Source organism: Bradysia coprophila, unplaced genomic scaffold (assembly GCF_014529535.1).
Source record: "Bradysia coprophila strain Holo2 unplaced genomic scaffold, BU_Bcop_v1 contig_70, whole genome shotgun sequence".
Taxonomy (NCBI): Eukaryota; Metazoa; Arthropoda; class Insecta; order Diptera; family Sciaridae; genus Bradysia; species Bradysia coprophila.
The window spans coordinates 4,243,518-4,262,426 of NW_023503941.1; the positions used below are offsets into that span (position 1 = coordinate 4,243,518).

At 39.0% G+C, this 18,909-nt stretch overlaps 2 protein-coding genes across 3 annotated transcripts; both read left to right on the top strand.

Moving 5' to 3' along the window:
• On the top strand, positions 1–2,393 carry LOC119083782. 2 transcript variants are annotated; one of them, XM_037193585.1, is made up of 3 exons: positions 1–1,999; positions 2,042–2,198; positions 2,269–2,393. In XM_037193585.1, exons 1-2 carry the CDS (start codon positions 352–354, stop codon positions 2,074–2,076), a joined length of 1,683 nt encoding a protein of 560 aa, XP_037049480.1. In that variant the 5' UTR covers positions 1–351; the 3' UTR covers positions 2,077–2,198; positions 2,269–2,393. The 2 variants fall into 2 exon arrangements, with proteins under 2 accessions (XP_037049480.1, XP_037049479.1); XM_037193584.1 differs by having other exon boundaries at positions 1–2,198.
• Positions 2,394–16,464: 14,071 nt separating this feature from the next.
• Positions 16,465–18,539, top strand: LOC119083784 (probable cytochrome P450 9f2). Its single transcript, XM_037193587.1, has one exon. The coding sequence runs from the start codon at positions 16,538–16,540 to the stop codon at positions 18,131–18,133; it is 1,596 nt and encodes a 531-aa protein (XP_037049482.1). The 5' UTR covers positions 16,465–16,537; the 3' UTR covers positions 18,134–18,539.
• Positions 18,540–18,909: the final 370 nt, after the last annotated feature.

Consider the following 18,909-nt stretch of genomic DNA (forward strand, 5'->3'; position numbering starts at 1 on the left):
TTTTGATACGAATAGGTGTTTCGTACGGGTCGGCGTTAGCTATGTTTTATCCGTCAAATATGCGTTACATAGCTATGATATAGGGTACACAGCCACAATATGCAAATCCTAGCTATAGAATGTGTTCTCGGTGAGTAGCTCTGTAATCCATAATATAGTTGTGTAACTCATATTGCACGTAAATAACCAACAATTATAGAATATTCGTTCAGTAGCTATATTTTTATAAGTCATGCAGGCAGCTATATTATAAAAACTACAGCTATACTATAAGTTACCCAGCCATTATCGAAATCCACAGATTTTCCGTGCAGATTGTTCTTTCTCACTTACGATGCTGTGTGTTGAGTGATGTTGAAGGTTTGGTTCGTCGGATTTACTAAAGGAATAAGTTACAGCAAGTCGATGGACCGGTATCAAATAAATTTTCGAGAACATCATTTTTTTATCAAGTACCACAAACCGGGCAACCCGATCAGATTAATCGTGTCAACCATCGACTCTGCCGCATACAAGATGTCCCGTTTCCTAGCGACCATCTTGCGGAAAGCGTTCAACCCAAAGTTTGGTATAAAAAACTCACAACAATTCATTCGTACCATACGCAAAACCCGCATTACAAAAGGCAATGTGCTAGTCTCCTACGACGTGGTAAATTGTTTTGGGACCATACCAACTTCACTGGCGCTGAGTATCATCGAACGCGATTTCCACATGATCGAAAAAGTGACACCAATACCAAAAGAATCATTCCTCCAGATGCTGAAATTGTGTCTTGAACAAGCGAACTATTTCGTATTCGCGGACAAATTCTACCGCCAAAAACTTGGCATGTTCATGGGGTCGTCACTAGCTCCGATATTAGTGGAACGAGTCATCGAGCACATCGTGGAAAGCGCAATCCGAGACCTTAACATCACGCCGGACTTCTGGAATACCTATGTCGACGATCACCTCACGTCAATCCAGCGAGAGATGGCGGATCAACTTCTTCACCAGCTCAATTCATACGATCCAAATGTCCAATTCACCATGGAAGTCGAGAAAGATGACGGTACGATCGAATTCTTAGACACAACCGTGTACAATGAAGGCGAACGACTAAAAACCAAATGGTTCCATAAGCCGATAGCCTCGAATCGTCTGCTGAACTATTACTCCAAACACCCCAGCAACATGGTGATCAACACAGCCAAATCCTTCATTCGTCGAGTGCTGACGTTGAGCCACGCATCGTTCCATAGTGAAATGAAACACACCGTAATGCGAATTTTGGAGAAAAACAACTTCCCAGCCAAGCTGATCTCTAAGCTTTTCCACCAGGTGTGCCAAACAATGAACGGACGTCAAACGAGTGCTGGCTCCAGCTATCCTTTCATCGACCGAACACAAGCGACCTTGGTTCACCAGTCTGTCGACACAGCCGACAATAACAACACAATACCGATAGCTAGTTCAACGCTGATCAATGAAACGATACAACCGGTAGCACCGTCCACAGTCATAAAACGCTTTGTTGGCATGACGTATGTCCCGCAGCTGACGGAAGCAGTGTCTAGACAGATCAGAAAATTTGCACCTAACGTAACGATAGCACCTCGACCACCAAGAAAAGTTTCGAGCGTTTTCTCCGACATGAAGCAAAAGCTTAGCACCGATCAATGTTCGTGCGTGGTATACAACGTGCCCTGTCATGACTGCCCCAAGTCATACGTCGGTGAGACAACATGGAGGCTTTCTGACCGTCAAGGACAACACCAAAAGGACCTAGATAACATGTCGAAAAATCCGCAAAAAACTGCCTTGGTACATCACGCCTACACAAAAGGTCACGCATTTGAGTTCCGCAAGAAAACGATTCTTAAGAAAGTACGAACGAAGGCAACAATTAAAATACACGAGGCGAATCAGATCATCCTGAAAGGAAAGTCGGCGGTCAACTTCAAAACTGATGCAGCCCATGTTTCTCCGGTCTTCTACAACCTGATCAGAAATTCAGAAAAACGTCGTCATGTGAACCCACCCGGACCGAGATCGAGTCATGTGAACTTACAACAGCTGTTTGATGAAAGGTGAAATGTCAACCGAATAGTTCAATCACAACAAACCGTGCAACAAGAGTTGCGAGTGATTTCTCAATTTAATCTAATTATATTGAGAGCCCAGTCTGTGATAGTTTGTGAAATAGTGCGTAAAACGTAAGTCATACGCGCTCTATAATAATCTAATTCCAGCTCTAATTTTGTACGTTTATCTAAAACTTTGTAGCCCTGATGATGGCTGGTAACTCGGCCGAAAGCTCGGTACATTAAACACGATAAACAAACCAATTGGAGTTTAATTCATTGCCCTCACCAAGCAACACAACGTTGCAATAATCATTTTTTTAACTTCCCTATACGAATACGATCAGGTTTTGTGTGAATTAGAAAATTCGAAAAGATTAAATTTATTCCTGATCATTTACAATTAAATTATAACAAAAAGATTTCTTCAAATCCTTTATTATCCGGAAAGGTTCCCATTATGCAACCAGCATTGTGTCGTTGCAAAGTCAGAAAATACGTTATAATGTTTGTAATAATAATAATTGAACATTTATTTAGCATCGCTATTTTTACACATTCTTATACAAACTAGGCCCCACCTTATGGGTGGGTCAGGTCCCTTGACTGACTGAATAAATATTCGTAATTATGGAAAAAATTATATCGCTTTGCTCTGGCTGTAAAGCTCACGTTCGTTAAAATTTTCTAGATTATGATTTTTTTTTTGAAATTAAATCTACTGAAACTCGGCCTTATTTGATCATGAATAAAGTATGAAACTCGTGTGATTACGGCCCTCGCTTCGCTCTGGCCGCAAAGTTCACACTCGTTGATTTTTTTCTAGCATAGACAACAATAAATGACACATAAAAGTCTTTTCGGAATAAATAACAGATTATTACTTCAGTATTTTCCATTAACGAACTTAACCCGAGTTATTTCAGTACTTATAAAACAAAATTTTCTTGGAAAGTCGAAAATTACTCTGTACGATAAGGAGACTATTATTTAGACAGATAATCTGTTTTTTTTTTGGAAATCCGTTGAGGATTACTTAAGTTATCGTGTTATCAAGCGACAAGACAAAAATTTTTTTAGGAATATCTCAGAGATCACCCGTCCGTTATAACCCATCTTCGAACTTAACCTCAGGAATGTAATTCCCCGTCGAATAAAAAAAAGTTTTTGGAAATCCATTGAAAATTACTCGAGTTATCGTGTTATCAAGGAATGAACAAAGTGTGACAAACATTTTCTGTATTTAAGGTTTTTGGTCATACATTCATGTATTTTCAATCATAGTAGTGAACACTGTGTGACAAACATTTTAGAGTGTTTATCATCCGTAAGACCCATGACTTTCAGTCAAGGGAATAACACATAATTTAAAACATACTTTCCGACTGACTTTCGTCAATTTTTCACAGTTAATTTAGATTTTAAATAATTCTCTTTACAAATTGTCTCAGTTTATCTTTGAGCACAGCCTCACTATTTTCGTCTTTTAAGTCTCTGGGAAGTGAATTGAACAAAACTAATCCCCTATGGAACAGTGAATTCGCTTGTTTAGTACTTCTCCTGTTCGTCACGTAGAAATCACTTCTCGACCTCGTTAGGTGCCCATGAATGTCACTATTGAACGTCACCATTTCTCCCAGGTACTTCGGTAGCAATCCTCGTCGTAGCTTGAATATAAATCTTACCGTTGTCCCGTACACCCTCAGCACGCTCACGCTCAGCAAGTTCAATGCCTCCAACATGAATGAAATTGGTGTAAGGTTTTTGCATTTTAGGACGGCTCTCATTGCTCTGGTTTGTAGTTTTTACAGTCTGTCAAATGCTCCTTGATCGCTCAAGAACAGTAATGACGAGCAGTAGTCAAAGTGTGGTGCTATTATCGCCTTGTATATGCTGATTCTTGCTCCCATTGTTATACTGCTGGCCAATCTCGACAAGACTCCAACCTTCTTTGCCACTTTTTTGCTAACATATTCCACGTTTTCCTTGAAATCCAGTTTGTGATCGATCATGACCCCAAGGTATTTGATGTAATTCACAAATTCTAACTCCTCTCCATCAACCATAATTCTGTTCACTGCCGATGCCATTGAAGAATTCCTTAGTACCATCACCTTTGTTTTGGACACGTTGAGTTTGAGTTTGTTCAGCCGCAACCATTGATTGATTTTGTCTAGTTCACAATTCATCTGCGAACAGATTTATGAAGGCGTTCGTCAGGTGGGATGGCATGTCGTTGATATATAAGATGAATAAAATCGCTCCCAGAACTGAGCCTTGAGGCACTCCAAGCTTGTTTGGCGTGGTTTTTGACAAGTGTCCTTCCACCTTCGTTCTTTGCCTTCTATTGTTTAGGTAGCCTTCAAACCATGCTAACGCTTTCGGCGAGAATCCTAAAACGTTTAATTTTCCAAGTAACCTTCCTCTGTCGATCGTCTCAAACGCACGCTTTAGGTCCAGAAAAACCGCCAGGATAATATCGCCATTTGAACTAATGTCTTTCCACTTCGCTAGGGCGAAGTTCAATGCAGTCTCGCAGGAGTGTTTCGCCCTGTATCCGGATTGGAATTTCGATAAAATGTCGTTGTCTTCGATGTACGATATTAACTGATCTTTGACTACTGTTTCCAATAGCTTCTCCAACGTTGGCAGCATGTTTACGCTGCAAATAAGTTCACACCGTTACGTATGAAATGTTATGAAAAACGTTAAAATATTTGTAATAATGTAATTAACTGAAAGTCAGGGTTTTACGTCTGAAAATACCAAATAAAGTCTGCGGAAAATCAAGTACACCATGTTTAATTGACGACAAAACAAGGCATCAGAACAGTCGGAGCGTTTGCTGCGACTTAGCCCCGTACAACCCGTAATCCAATTTCGTCCGCAACCATTATACGTCCGTAGCCCTAATAAGCCCGGAACCCTAATACGTCTACAACCCTCTAATGCGTATGTCACCAATATGCAAGTCAAGTTGCGCATTGTCAAATTTACTGAAACTGTTCATTTTTAAAATTGCGCATAGCGCAATTACGAAAGCCCGTACGAAGTACCTTTCAAATAAAACCAACAATTTACGATATTATTTTAGAAACCCAAAATTTTTTGCCTTTATTCCATTCGGTATTCAATTATCTCTCAAATGAAACAGAAACTAGCAAAATCGGTTGAGATTTAGTCGATTTATGTACAAAAAGCACTTAGGGCCGAGTAGCGGCCTTAGTGCAAGGGCCCAAATTTGAAACTTTTTTTGCCATCATTCTATTCGGCATTCAATTATCTCTCAAATGAAACAAAAACTAGCAAAATCGGATGAGATTTACTCGATTTATGTGCAAAAAACACATAGGGCCGAGTAACGACCTTTGAGCCCTCCCAACAAGCCCACGTTGCATCTTACCCAAAAACAATGTTCAGCAACTTTGTTCTACTCGTCAATACCTTTCATTTGATATATAACAAGCAGCTACTGCGTGCGTATTTCGGTAGATATCGTCGAAAGACTGAAAAACACCTATAGGGCCCTAGCTCTGGAAGGGCCGACCCTACCATGCCCATTTTCGAACTTGACCTTACTTTTGTCGATACCAATCGGGAAAAAAAAGAATTTTGAAAAAAGGTTGTGATTTACTCTAGCTAGAGGGGTCACGGACGGACGGACGGACGGACGGACGGACGGACATTTTTTTTTTTGCGGATTCGTCATCTATTAACATAACCAAATGCTTTGCCCTTACTGTCTGCTTCCAATTCGACGTGTTACAAACGGCATATTAATCTTATAAGCCCCCAGTACTTCGTACGGGGCTAAAAATGTTATGAAAACCGTTGTAAAAACTTCGATGTTGACAAGATCATTTAAGTAATTCTCAACCGCTTTTGAAAATCAACGAAAGTCAACTTGACGTTTGAATACCGAAAATACTACATACGAAGTTCATGGTCGACAATCAAATGTTCCAGCATTAAAAAGGTTAAGCGAACCGCATGACGAGTGGGAACTTTGAAGCCAGAGCGAAGCGAGCGCCATTATTTATAAGAGTTGTGAAATTTCAATGAAATAGTAGACAACTTCGACGAGGTTGAAGTAACTGAAATGTGAAACAACTTCGACGTGTTTTCCGAGTGCTTGCTTAATTTGGAAATTAAAAAAATTAAACCGATGAACAAAGTAGTTAGAATAAAATGTAGATTTTCAGTGATTTCAAGACGATCAAGCATCCACATTCCGATTAAATGTGTTCCTGTCCCATTTTTTGTTTAAAGTATCTTATAGTGTTCAAATACCAAATCTTGTAACCATTCAATTTCACCGATCCGTACCAAACGGAACAGTTTTATTAGCCGTTCAAGTCTCACGGAAATGGGAGGAATAAGTAGAACAAGTCAAGTTGGGCATGGTCAAATTTACTGAAAGTGTTCATTTTTAAAATTGCGCATAGCGCAATTACGAAAGCCCGTACGAAGTACAGTGAACGACATCTCAAATGTCTCACTGTCAAATTTTTCTGAGAATTTTATTGTGTCATTGCAAATTCACAATGACATTCTCTGAAAAAAATGACAGTGAGACCTTTGAGATGTCGTTCACTGTACCTCTCAAATAAAACCAACAATTTACGATATTATTTTAGAAACCCAAAATTGTTTGCCAACTTTCTATTGGGTATTCAATTATCTCTCAAATGAATCAAAAACTAGCAAAATCGGATCAGATTTACTCGATTTATGTGCAAAAAACACTTAGAGCCGAGTAGCGGCCTTAGTCCAAGGGCCCAAATTTGAAACTTTTTTCGACACGTTCTTTTCGGTATTCAATTATCTCTCAAATGAAACAAAATCTAGCAAAATCGGATCAGATTTACTCAATTTATGTGCAAAAAACACTTAGAGCCGAGTAGCGGCCTTAGTCCAAGGGCCCAAATTTGAAACTTTTTTCGACACGTTCTTTTCGGTATTCAGTTACCTTCCATAAAAAACTAAATCTAGCAAAATCGGATGAGATTTACTCGATTTATGTGCAAAAAACACTTAGGGCCGAGTAGCGGCCTTAGTCCAAGGGCCCAAATTTGAAACTTTTTTCGACACGTTCTTTTCGGTATTCAGTTACCTTCCATAAAAAACTAAATCTAGCAAAATCGGATGAGATTTACTCGATTTATGTGCAAAAAACACTTAGGGCCGAGTAGCGGCCTTAGTCCAAGGGCCCAAATTTGAAACTTTTTTCGACACGTTCTTTTCGGTATTCAGTTACCTTCCATAAAAAACTAAATCTAGCAAAATCGGATGAGATTTACTCGATTTATGTGCAAAAAACACTTAGGGCCGAGTAGCGGCCTTAGTCCAAGCGCCCAAATTTGAAACTTTTTTCGACACGTTCTTTTCGGTATTCAGTTACCTTCCATAAAAAACTAAATCTAGCAAAATCGGATGAGATTTACTCGATTTATGTGCAAAAAACACTTAGGGCCGAGTAGCGGCCTTAGTCCAAGGGCCCAAATTTGAAACTTTTTTCGACACGTTCTTTTCGGTATTCAGTTACCTTCCATAAAAAACTAAATCTAGCAAAATCGGATGAGATTTACTCGATTTATGTGCAAAAAACACTTAGGGCCGAGTAACGACCTTTGAGCCCTCCCAACAAGTTCGCGTTGCATCTTACCCAAAAACAATGTTCAGCAACTTTGTTCTACTCGTCAATACCTTTCATTTGATATATCACAAGCAGCTATTGCGTGCGTATTTCGGTAGATATCGTCGAAAGACTGAAAAACACCTATAGGGCCCTAGCTCTGGAGGGGCCGACCCTACCATGCCCATTTTCGAACTTGACCTTACTTTTTTCGATACCAATCGGGGAAAAAAAGAATTTTGAAAAAAGGTTGTGATTTACTCTAGCTAGAGGGGTCACGGACGGACGGACGGACGGACGGACGGACGGACGGACGGACATTTTTTTTATTGCGGATTCGTCATCTATGAACACAACCAAATGCTTTGCCCTTACTTTTTGCTTCCAATTCGACGTGTTACAAACGGCATATTAATCTTATAAGCCCCCAGTACTTCGTACGGGGCTAAAAATTGGTCTAGATAACTGTAAAATAGTAATTAGGTATCTGGAGCAAACATCTAAATTATTCAACAGTTTTTAATAGAGTCAAAGAAAACTTTTTGGTCAAAGCATCATGATCTCACCACGCGTCACCTCGTCACCTTGGTGCACGACACGTCACCTCGCCGCACCACGCGTCACCTCCTCGCACCATGCGTCACCTCGGTGCAAGGATTCATGCGATGGTAAAGAATTGTTGATCGATTGAAAATGCAGGGGATTATCAACCCTCTGTGAACCGGAGAGTAAAAAGGGTGATCCAAGTGGATAACTCCCACTGTCAGTGGTCCAACGTTCCAACTCTACAGGTTATGTGCACAGGCAAAAGCTCTTGATGTCACGGTCATTCAAAATTATTAGAATGATCTACTTTTCATGACACACGTTTCTCTTGTGGAATTAATAACCTCATGTCCCACGGACCATATTACCCAGAGCTGTCATTATTTTGGTCGTCTATATTGATAACAGATGTAAATGCAAGTTTTGGACGTTATGTCCTTTTCAGAAAAGGCGGCGTTCTGTGCCCACACTTTCCTTCTCACCACCTCTTGTTGAAACCCGAAGAGGGGCTTCTACTGATTTCCTGAAAACACAGTCATGAAAACAACCAAAATATTCGTCGAAGCCAAGGTTCTGAAGAACAGGTTAAGACAACCACGGAGGCGGTTGACACCAAAATTTATCAACGCACTCGCTACAGATTGTGTGTGAAATTAACTTGAAGAAAATATTTTTTTTTTCGAAAATTTAGAATTTTGTTTTCGTTAAGTTGCATTTTTCATATAAACTTCGTAGGTGTTGACGCAATTTGTGTGTCACCGCCTTCGTGATCAATTCAGAGTTCTTTCAGAACCTTGGAGAGAGCCACCAAAATTATGAAAAATTTATTATGGCCAATCATGTAAACATACAACAATACAGATCATCTTCAAGTAACGGTACTTTCAGACGTAACCTCACTTAAATTGCGTTAAATGTTTCGTTCATTTATTCATTTGTATGAGACTTTTTTAATGTAGCGCGTATCATTTAGGTTTTGTTTTTCGGTGGTCGCGTTTTTACTGGCTGCGCCAATTTGAGCTGTCTTCTTTTTCCGCATAAACAAAATATTGTGTCTACAACTGATGAAAATGTTTATTTTTCTATAACATCAAGTCTTATCAATCAAAATTCGCCTAAAAGCATTTCTCACATAGAAAAAAAGTTTAACACCAAAACAACTGATAAAAATACTTGCGGTTTCCGAAACTCAAGGCTTATCAACTATAATTTGCATAATTGCATTTTGCTCGTAAAAAGTATTAATATTAGGAAATAGAACCCTGAAAAGGGGCAATGCGACATAGCTTTCTGTAATACTTCCAATGACATTTGATAACGTTTTCGGTGACGCATTCTGTGTTTGAACTCAAAAACTTAAACAAAAATTTACGCCACAAATCGGATATTACGTTGCATTTACGGATGATTTTGCGAGAGCGTCAATGGATGTGTGTATTGCATGGAACTGAAAAGCCAAGTCTTCGATTTTGACGTACACACAATGATCCGACTCGCATCTGCATCTCTTGAACCCAATGTCGACCGCGAACTTATCGAATCTCTCGTTCCATACACGAGATGCCTGTTTCAGACCAAACAACGATTTAATTAGCTTACATGCCTTCGAACTGTCTTTCTCGAATCCAATTGGTTGGTCCGTCTAGATTTCCTCTTTCAAATGACCATTCAAAAATGCAGATTTGACATCCATTTGTTCCACCAAATATCCAAGTTTCTTCGTAGTCAAATGCCTTCTTTTGAGTGAATCCACGGGCCTTCAGCCTTGCTTTGTATTTATCGACATCGTCGTTCGTTTTGAATTTCAGCTTGAACGTCCACTTGCACGATATCGTCTATCGTCCCCGAGGTAAGTCAGTTAGAACCCAAGTTCTGTTTTCGATCAATGAAGAATATTCTTTCTCCATTGCTTCTTTCCATTTGGGCCAATCATTTGTTCCTGCATACTATCCGTTATTATTATTATTATTAGTAAATTTTTTTCCTCCAAGACAACCTCGACGCGGAACTTCCAATTATTGAAATTCGTTCCATCGAATTGGACAGATTTATTGAAACGACTGTCTTCCATACTTGCTGATACGTACAAACATATACAAAAGATGTCTTTATTGAAAGGCTAACTTGAAGAAAGGAAAACAAAATATTTTTAGTCCCGTACGAAGTACGAAGGGGCTTATAGGATTACGATGCCGTGTGTAATTGATGGAATTCGAAGCAGACGGTAAGGGCAAAGTGTTTGCCTATGTTCATAGATGACGAATCCGCAATAAAAATTTGGGCCGTCTGTCCGTCTGTCCGTCTGTCTGTCACGTCGATATCTTGAGTAAATCAAATCCGATTTCAAAAAATTTTTTTTCCCTGAAAGATAGTCAAAATAGTGAGGCTAAATTCAAAGATGGGCATATTCGGGTCGGCCCTTCGTGAGTTAGGGCCACCTAAGTGATTTAAGGTCTTTTGGTGATATTTATGGCAAAATAAACGATGGAAATGTAAATGACACGGCAAATGATAGGTATTGTCAATACCAATACAGGAAAAAAAAGTTTTTTAAAATCGGGTGAGTGGACCGTGAGTTAGGGCCTAAGAAGTGAAAAGCTACGAGGGCCCTATGTGTATTTTACATAGAACTCGAGCAAATTTCATCCGTTTTTCGTAATTTTTGTTTCATTTGGAAGGTAATCAAAGGTCGAATAGAATGTTGTTGAAAAAAAATTAAATTTGGGTCCTTGCACTAAGGCCGCTACTAGGGCCCTATGTGTATTTTACATATAACTCGAGCAAATTTCATCCGTTTTTCGTAATTTTTGTTTCATTTGGAAGGTAATCAAAGGCCGAATAGAATGTTGTTGAAAAAAAATTAAATTTGGGTCCTTGGACTAAGGCCACTACTAGGGCCCTATGTGTATTTTACATTGAACTCGAGTAAATTTCATTCGTTTTTCGTAATTTTTGTGTCACTTGGAAGGTAATCAAAGGCCGAATAGAATGTTGTTGAAAAAAAAATTAAATTTGGGTCCTCGGACTAAGGCCGCTACTAGGGCCCTATGCGTATTTTACATACAACTCGAGTAAATTTCATCCGTTTTTCGTAATTTTTGTTTCATTTGAAAGATAATCGAACACCGAATAGAATGTTGTTGAAAAAAAAATTAAATTTGGGTCCTTGAACTAAGGCCGCTACTAGGGCCCTATGTGTATTTTACATATAACTCGAGCAAATTTCATCCGTTTTTCGTATTTTTTGTTTCATTTGGAAGGTAATCAAAGGCCGAATAGAATGTAGTTGAAAAAAAAATTAAATTTGGATCCTCGGACTGAGGCCGATACTAGGCCCTATGTGTATTTATACTCAATAAATTAAAATTTTAGGGCTATTTGAAATTTTTGTTTTATTTGAAAGGAACGTCGTACGGGGCTTCGTAATTGCGCTATGCGCAATTTCTAAGATGTACACATTACATAATAATTTTACTTTAACTACTTTAACCGGCGCAATAGGCTTACGGTCAAAGTAGGACAGACGCACTTGGGTCACGTACGCAATAGATATACGGGTTTGTACGGGGCTCAGTCGCAGCAAACGCTCCGAATGTTCTGATGGCTCGTTTTTTGCTAAATTTGCATTGCTAGAGATCATCTTCAACGATGTTTGAAACAAGGCTGTATACTTTGGGGAGGTCACGCAGATGCAGATACGCGGGTTACACACCACGTTTCTCACAAAAAATTCACCACGCCATACAAATTCAATTGTGGTGAACCTGTTTGTATGGAAAAGGTGTGTTCCCGCGTATCTAATAAAATGGCGATCTGCGTGACCTCCCCAAACTATACAGCCTTGGTTTGAAATGCAATCCGCATTAAGAAATGCCATCCACGTAAAAAAAAAGTCATACAAATAATTGAACGAAACTTAAGTGAGGTTACGTTCGAAAGTACCAGATGATCCATGTAAATGAGAAGTTACTTCCGAACTCAAAATGTGAATGCGGTCATTTGCAGTATTATTCTACCCTAATAATAATAGGCGTCATATAGACTACAACAAGACTTACACTGAAAAGTGAATTGTAAAATGCAGGTGTTAAATGACCACCGGCCACATTTTTTCTCTTAAAATATCAATTAGAAAAGAATTAACAAAATCAATGTTTATTTACTTGATCGTAAATAAATTGATTGAAATGTATTATACCCGTACTAACGAAGTGCGAAGTACTTGTCAGATCAAAAACAAAATCGTTTGTAACAGGGTTCATCTGCAGAAAAAAAGGTTCACTGAGCCCATTCAGATAAAATATCTATCTCTATGACTGAGCCAAAGTAAAACATTAAATTTGTATAAATGGCCGCGTTGTCAGTGCTTCCTACTTACGGTACTGTATGACATACAGTGAATGTGTATTTTAAGAATATCTCATCGTTTTCACTGTATAAATTTCAGCCGATTCAAATTGTCGGGCCTTTGTTACCCAAAACGAACTTCACTCCATTTAAAAACAGTTATAACTGCTCTTTATCTCTCTCTCTCTCTCTCTCTCTCTATCTATTTTCCATTGTTGTGCCATAACAGGTGAGTAAATGAAGTGAAGTGCGGATGAAGCTTAAACTCTTAAACACGAAACGCACTTCACTCCGTTTACTCACCAGTCAATAGACAAATGTTATCATTGTTAAACAGACTGTTAAGTAAACGGAGAGCTGGTCGGCGTAAGTGCGTATCTTCATAACTTTGCTTTCGACCGGGTTTTGATTTTTGTTTGTTTACACGTTAGCGCATGTTGTTGACAATTTTTTTTTTACATTTGAAGGTTACATAGATTGCTTTATGAAGAAGGACTTCACCTTGCAAAAATTAAAGACCTTGGTCAGAAATTTTCAAGAAGGCGAAAAATATTTTGACCATAGCACTGCACCAAACACTCGAACAGATTTTTTTAACGAAAAATCGACTCATCTTCTCATATAAATAGCGGCAGCATTGTACCAACCTTACACACTTAATTTATAAGAGAAATTTTGATTTGAAAATTCTATTCTCGTGATTGGTTCTTTCGTAGCACTGTACCAAGCACGATTAAAGAATTTTCAAGATGGACCTACTTGACGCAGTACTACTGCGACAGTAGTAGTCAAAATTTCTCAGATAAATTAAGTTTGTGAGGTTGGTATAATGTTACTGTGTCGCAGTTTTATATAGAAGAAGAGAGGCCGATTTTCTGTTAAAAAAATGTGTTCTAGTGCTTGGTTCAGTGCTATGGTTCGATACTATGGTTTGACTCAGAGACACTTTTAACATACAAGCTCGTGGGACAAATCCCACGCAGGCCCCTGTCTCGTCCCCCCCAGTCGATCTTGGTCCCCCCCAGTCCCACGCAGTCAATTCAGAATAAAACTTGTGGAAAAAGAAAATATCTATGAATATTGTTAGTGCTAATAGTTACGAGGTTAGAAATCTGTTTCTCCTTTTTTAGGAAAAAATTTCACCTCCAGCGGACGTTTAATTCACAAACGTTTGAAAAAGTTAACATTCTGTTCCAATTTACAGGGTTTCAGTCAATAACTAGTACGTGAGAACTGGTACGTGAGAAATAACTGCTCTGTAAGTCTTTTGTAAGGATTTAACCGAGAATCTAAGAAATTATGCATATTTGAAAAGATACGACGTTTTCTAGAAAACGTTTTGTGGATGTGGACAATTCTGTTTTTTAATTAGAGAATTAGACCCATGCGAATAAGAGAGTCAGGAATTATTAGGAGAAACTGAGCAAAAAATAAATAGTTAAAACATGACTGCGACATTTGATGAGAACTACACCTTTTTTAAATTTCGTCTTCCCTTTCAGTAAATGATACGTATCATACAAAGTCCTAACACTTATACAATATACCAAAAAAAGAAAGAAATAATTGTAGCTCGCTCCGCTCGCGATCCTGACTCCCTCAAGCTAGGAAATATTTCAATGTTCAATGATTCTATCTTTTTACTTCAAATTACTTACGGATGTACCCGTTCTTTACTCCCTTCTAAACTTATCTAAAAACACAATCACCTATGGTACTATACTGAAACATCCACTCGAAAAATTTTGGATATCAGACAGGAAATCTTGGAATCTTGGTTTGGTTATTAATAAGTCATAAAAATGATCGCCTCTGAGGCCATATTTGCTTCAAGCACACAAATGAAATTTATGCCATGTCAGTCGACTCTGGCCACGGGCCTGTAAAATTCAGGATGCGATTAACCTATGCACTAGGTCCAAGGCGTTGGACCGATAAGGGGGTATTAGAAAATAGATTAACCAGCTGAAAAACCAAGATAACAAAACATTTTGAAATACAAATGAATATAGCTTTTTTATGTACAAAATTGCAAAATTTTCTCGCTCGCTCCGCTCGCGATTACTTTCTCTTTATTTCATAACTTTACATTCTCTACGTTGCAAAAACTCGGTAAACTTCTAATACTGAAAATTATTTTTGACAATTTGAATTGAACTAAAAAGTCAGCCACAATATTTGATATTCATATTTATATGCGGGTGTAGGCTCATCTTTAGAAAAGCTTGACCAAACCTATAACTATATAGTTCGTCTAAGGACCAAACCCTTAGGGCCCCTCTAAGCTTGAAGAATAGGGCCCCTCTCGCCTCGTCCCCCGTACTCAAAAATCCTTAAAAGTGTCTCTGGTTTGACTTATCGAGATGTTCGAGCTTTCGTAGAAAATGGTTACAGATCATGAATTTTGGTTCGTTACACACTGATGGATCATAGATCATAAACTCCATCACCATGACTTTCAGTCGGTGGAGAATAAAACATTGGACTTTTTCGAATCACCTCGTGATGTTTGTTTCTTACTTTTGCGAATTCAATGTTCGTCGGTCATAAATCACAATATCGGGCCTTTTGTTGACGACACGGTATTTATATTATCTAATAACTCATCTGGTTCTGTTTTATAACAATAAACGGCAAATAAATCAAAGATTTATCGTTTAGTCAGTGGTAGAATTCCTATGTGTCATGAAAGCCACGATAAGCAAGCGCTCAAATCGAGACAACGAAAGTGATTTTAATCGAATAGAAAATATAGTTTAGACTTGGTCAACAAAACTACCAGGCAATCAAGGTTTTTATTTAAAAATAAATTTAGTTTGTCTAACAAGCCCCGAAAAGGGCCATTAGACGAAGGAGAGATAAAATGAGATTGGCTCGTTCGGTTCGTGTTTTTTATGTAGGTGGAAGCACGGGGTTTCGGGGGGTTTTGAAATTAATTTTCGCTATGTTGCTCACATTGCAATGTCAAATATGTCTAAGGTCGTTTAATTTGTGCTAGGTGAAGTCCTTTTTCACTAAGCAATCAGCGTAACCTTCGTAAATAAAAAATCTTGAATTTGTCAACAATGTGTGGCAACATGTAAAAAACAAAAATCAAAACCCCCTCAAAACCACGATCCACTTGCGATCCACTTGTCAACGGACAATACATAAACAAATTCCATCCCCTATTGGAAAGTGTCTTCACCTACACATGCAACTATTTCACTTGTATGTAAATTATGAGCTGTTTCGTTTGAATGAGAGATGAACCAGCTTCAATACCAGCTGAAGCAAATTCATATCTAAATTTCACTGACGTCGACTGTACGTATATTACCAGCTATCCGAAGTTATTTTTCCGTGCACCAAAAAGAAACGTCTAAGGCGCATCGGGATCAACCCGATTGACCCATATGGTCAGTTCGGGCCTGTATTCACACGTAATTTATGCAACTCGGTTTGGAAATGGCCAACGAAAACACCTGATTACCACCTCATTTCCACTCCAACTACAAACGTTTCTTCCATACTTTGATTCTCTGGTCGAAAAACCCTTTCTTCCAGTTTTTTTTTGTTTAAATCATGAAGACATAAGGCGCCCGGAATGACAAAAGTAGCCCCATTAAATAGCAGTCTAACCGCCAGCAAAACTCTGACAGACCACAGATGATTCTTCTGTTACAATGTTGTGAAATCTCAGCCATTGACGAAAAGATCTCGAAACAAATAAAAAAAAAACTTCTGCCCTACATTGCAGTTGCTATCTAAATCACCAGTAAACTTGAAAAAACGCAAAGATTAGATTACCGATTGTGATTGTGATATTTATTGATTTGTTATTTATAACATAGTATAAATACAGGCAAGAGATCATTTGCGAAGCAAACATGTTTGAATCATTACGCCATCGAACGTGCCAGTGAATTTACCGTATTTTTTGTGTGACTTAAAACAAAACAAAATGTTTCTTGAAATATCATTGCTATCGTGGTCATTAACCTGCATTATAATTGCACTTTCTGTGGGGCATCACTTCGTTCGAAAGGAGTCATTCTTCAGTGAGAAAAACATCAAATTTGTTCGAGGCATTCCGGTGCTGGGCTCATTATGGCCCTCCTTCTTCGGCTTGGAACATTTTACCGCCTCGTTCGAGAAAATCTACACGAAATATCCGGACGAACGAATTGTTGGATTTTACGACCTGTACAATTCGCCCAAGTACATGATTCGCGATGTCGAATTGATCAAACAGATTGCCATCAAAGATTTCGACTATTTTGTGAACCACAGTTTCTACGTCGACGACAATAACGATCCGTTCTTTGGTAGATCGTTATTCGTGCTGCGTGATCAACGATGGCGCAAGATGCGAGCGACGCTCAGTCCGGCATTTACCGGACGAAAAATGAGGCTTATGTTTAACTTAACCAATGAGGTGGCAGATGCATTCGGGAAGTACTTGAAGTGCGATCTGGTGAATGGACAGAAGGATTATGACATGAAAGATGTACTGACCCGGTTTTGTAATGACGTTATAGCATCGACGGCCTTCGGTTTAAATGTGAACTCGATAAAGGATCGAAAAAATGAGTTTTATAAAGTGGCAAAATCCATATCGGAGTTCGGTTTCGTTGAAATGCTAAAACTGTTCCTCTATTCGGTGGAGAGCCTTTCACGACGCGTCAGTGTGCGATTGATTAAGCGTTACGACGAGAAATACCTCAAAGACATTATACTGAACACAATGGAGTTTCGGGAGAAAAATCACATTGTCCGACACGATATGCTAAACATTCTGATGGACTTGAAGCGAGGCATTTCATTAGCTGATGACGACGATGGCGAAACTAATGCGAAAACATCGTCCGAAATAATGGAGTGGTCGGACAATGATTTACTTGCCCAATGTATGTTGTTCTTATTGGCAGGCTTTGGTACTGTGTCTCTCACGCTGTGCTTTATGGTCCATGAAATATGCGTAAATCCCGATATACAGGAACGCTTGTACCACGAAATTCAGGATGTCAAATCAACGCTGAATGGTCAGCCAGTCACTTACGAAGCATTGAACAACATGAAGTACATCGATCAAGTGCTACAAGAAACAATGCGACGATGGCCGCAATCAGGCTTCTCGAGTCGTTACGTCAACACGCCATACGTTATGCACAATACCGAGGGCGAGGAAATCCATTTGAATGTTGGCGATGTCTTAGTGATTCCATCGAATGCTATCCACGCCGACGAAAAGTATTACCCGAATCCAACGAAATTCGATCCGGAACGTTTCAGCGATGAGAACAAGCACAAAATACCGATGGGGGCGTTTTTGGCATTCGGAATCGGGCCGCGTGCATGTATCGCATCACGTTTTGCAGCAATGGAAATCAAGTCTTGCGTTTATCATATGCTCGATCATTTCAGCTTTGAAATGTGTGAAAAGACGCAACATCCCATCAAACTGAAAGCTACCAGTGGAAATATTGAAGGTGAGAAAGGTTTCTGGGTTCGATTGAAATCGAGAGAGAGAATCGACGGTAACGTTTCGAAACTGTAATATGAGGACATTGCCCGTTTCCCGTTTAATATTTACCAAGAATTTAAGTCTACGATTTTAAGTAAAGTGAACTGTCGAAACGCAGTTCTCCGTTGTAGCACTCCGTTGAGCATTTCATTTGGCCGAAACGATCGAGAGATAAATTCTAATTCTAACTAATCCGAATCACTCACGGAGTGCTAAACGGAGAGAAGAGTTCAACTGTGTTTCATATTCAAAGCATTTTATTGTTCGCATAACTAAGCAATCCATGCGTTTAGTGCCGCATTAAACGCTTAGATATATAAGTTGTGAGAACTGCGATATTGAGGTGGCGGAAATGTTCGCGACGTTACCACCAAAGGATATGTATTGGCATAGAATGGTCGCATTGTGGAGTTGTAAGAATAAATTCGTTTTGTAAGATTTGCTAACAGAGTCTTTTTCATTTTAAACTCAAACTCACGTTATGAGTCTATTTAGTTCACTGCGCAACATCCAACTGTTATCTTCTGCAGTCCGACATTGCGAAAAGAACAAAATAAACAGTGGCGCCGACTATAGGAGAGGGATTGTTAAGACAACGCAAAAATTCTTCAAATTCCTGGTGCTTTTCAACATTTTTTGATCATTTTGTACTCTTTGCTCCCCATGAACACCTCTGAAGTCTGCGCCTCTGATTCGAAAGGTGAATGAATCAGTCAAAAAACCCTGAGGGTAAAAGTGACGCAAGTCCTTGTGACTACTTACAAAATAACTGATATCGCTGAGTGTGACGCATTCTTCGCCTGTACACA

What these genes read in the sequence shown, in the direction of transcription:
- LOC119083784 (XM_037193587.1), top strand. Translation starts at nt 16,538, where the DNA reads ATGTTTCTTGAAATATCATTGCTATCGTGGTCATTAACCTGCATTATA.
- LOC119083782 (XM_037193584.1), top strand. Translation starts at nt 352, where the DNA reads ATGTTGAAGGTTTGGTTCGTCGGATTTACTAAAGGAATAAGTTACAGC.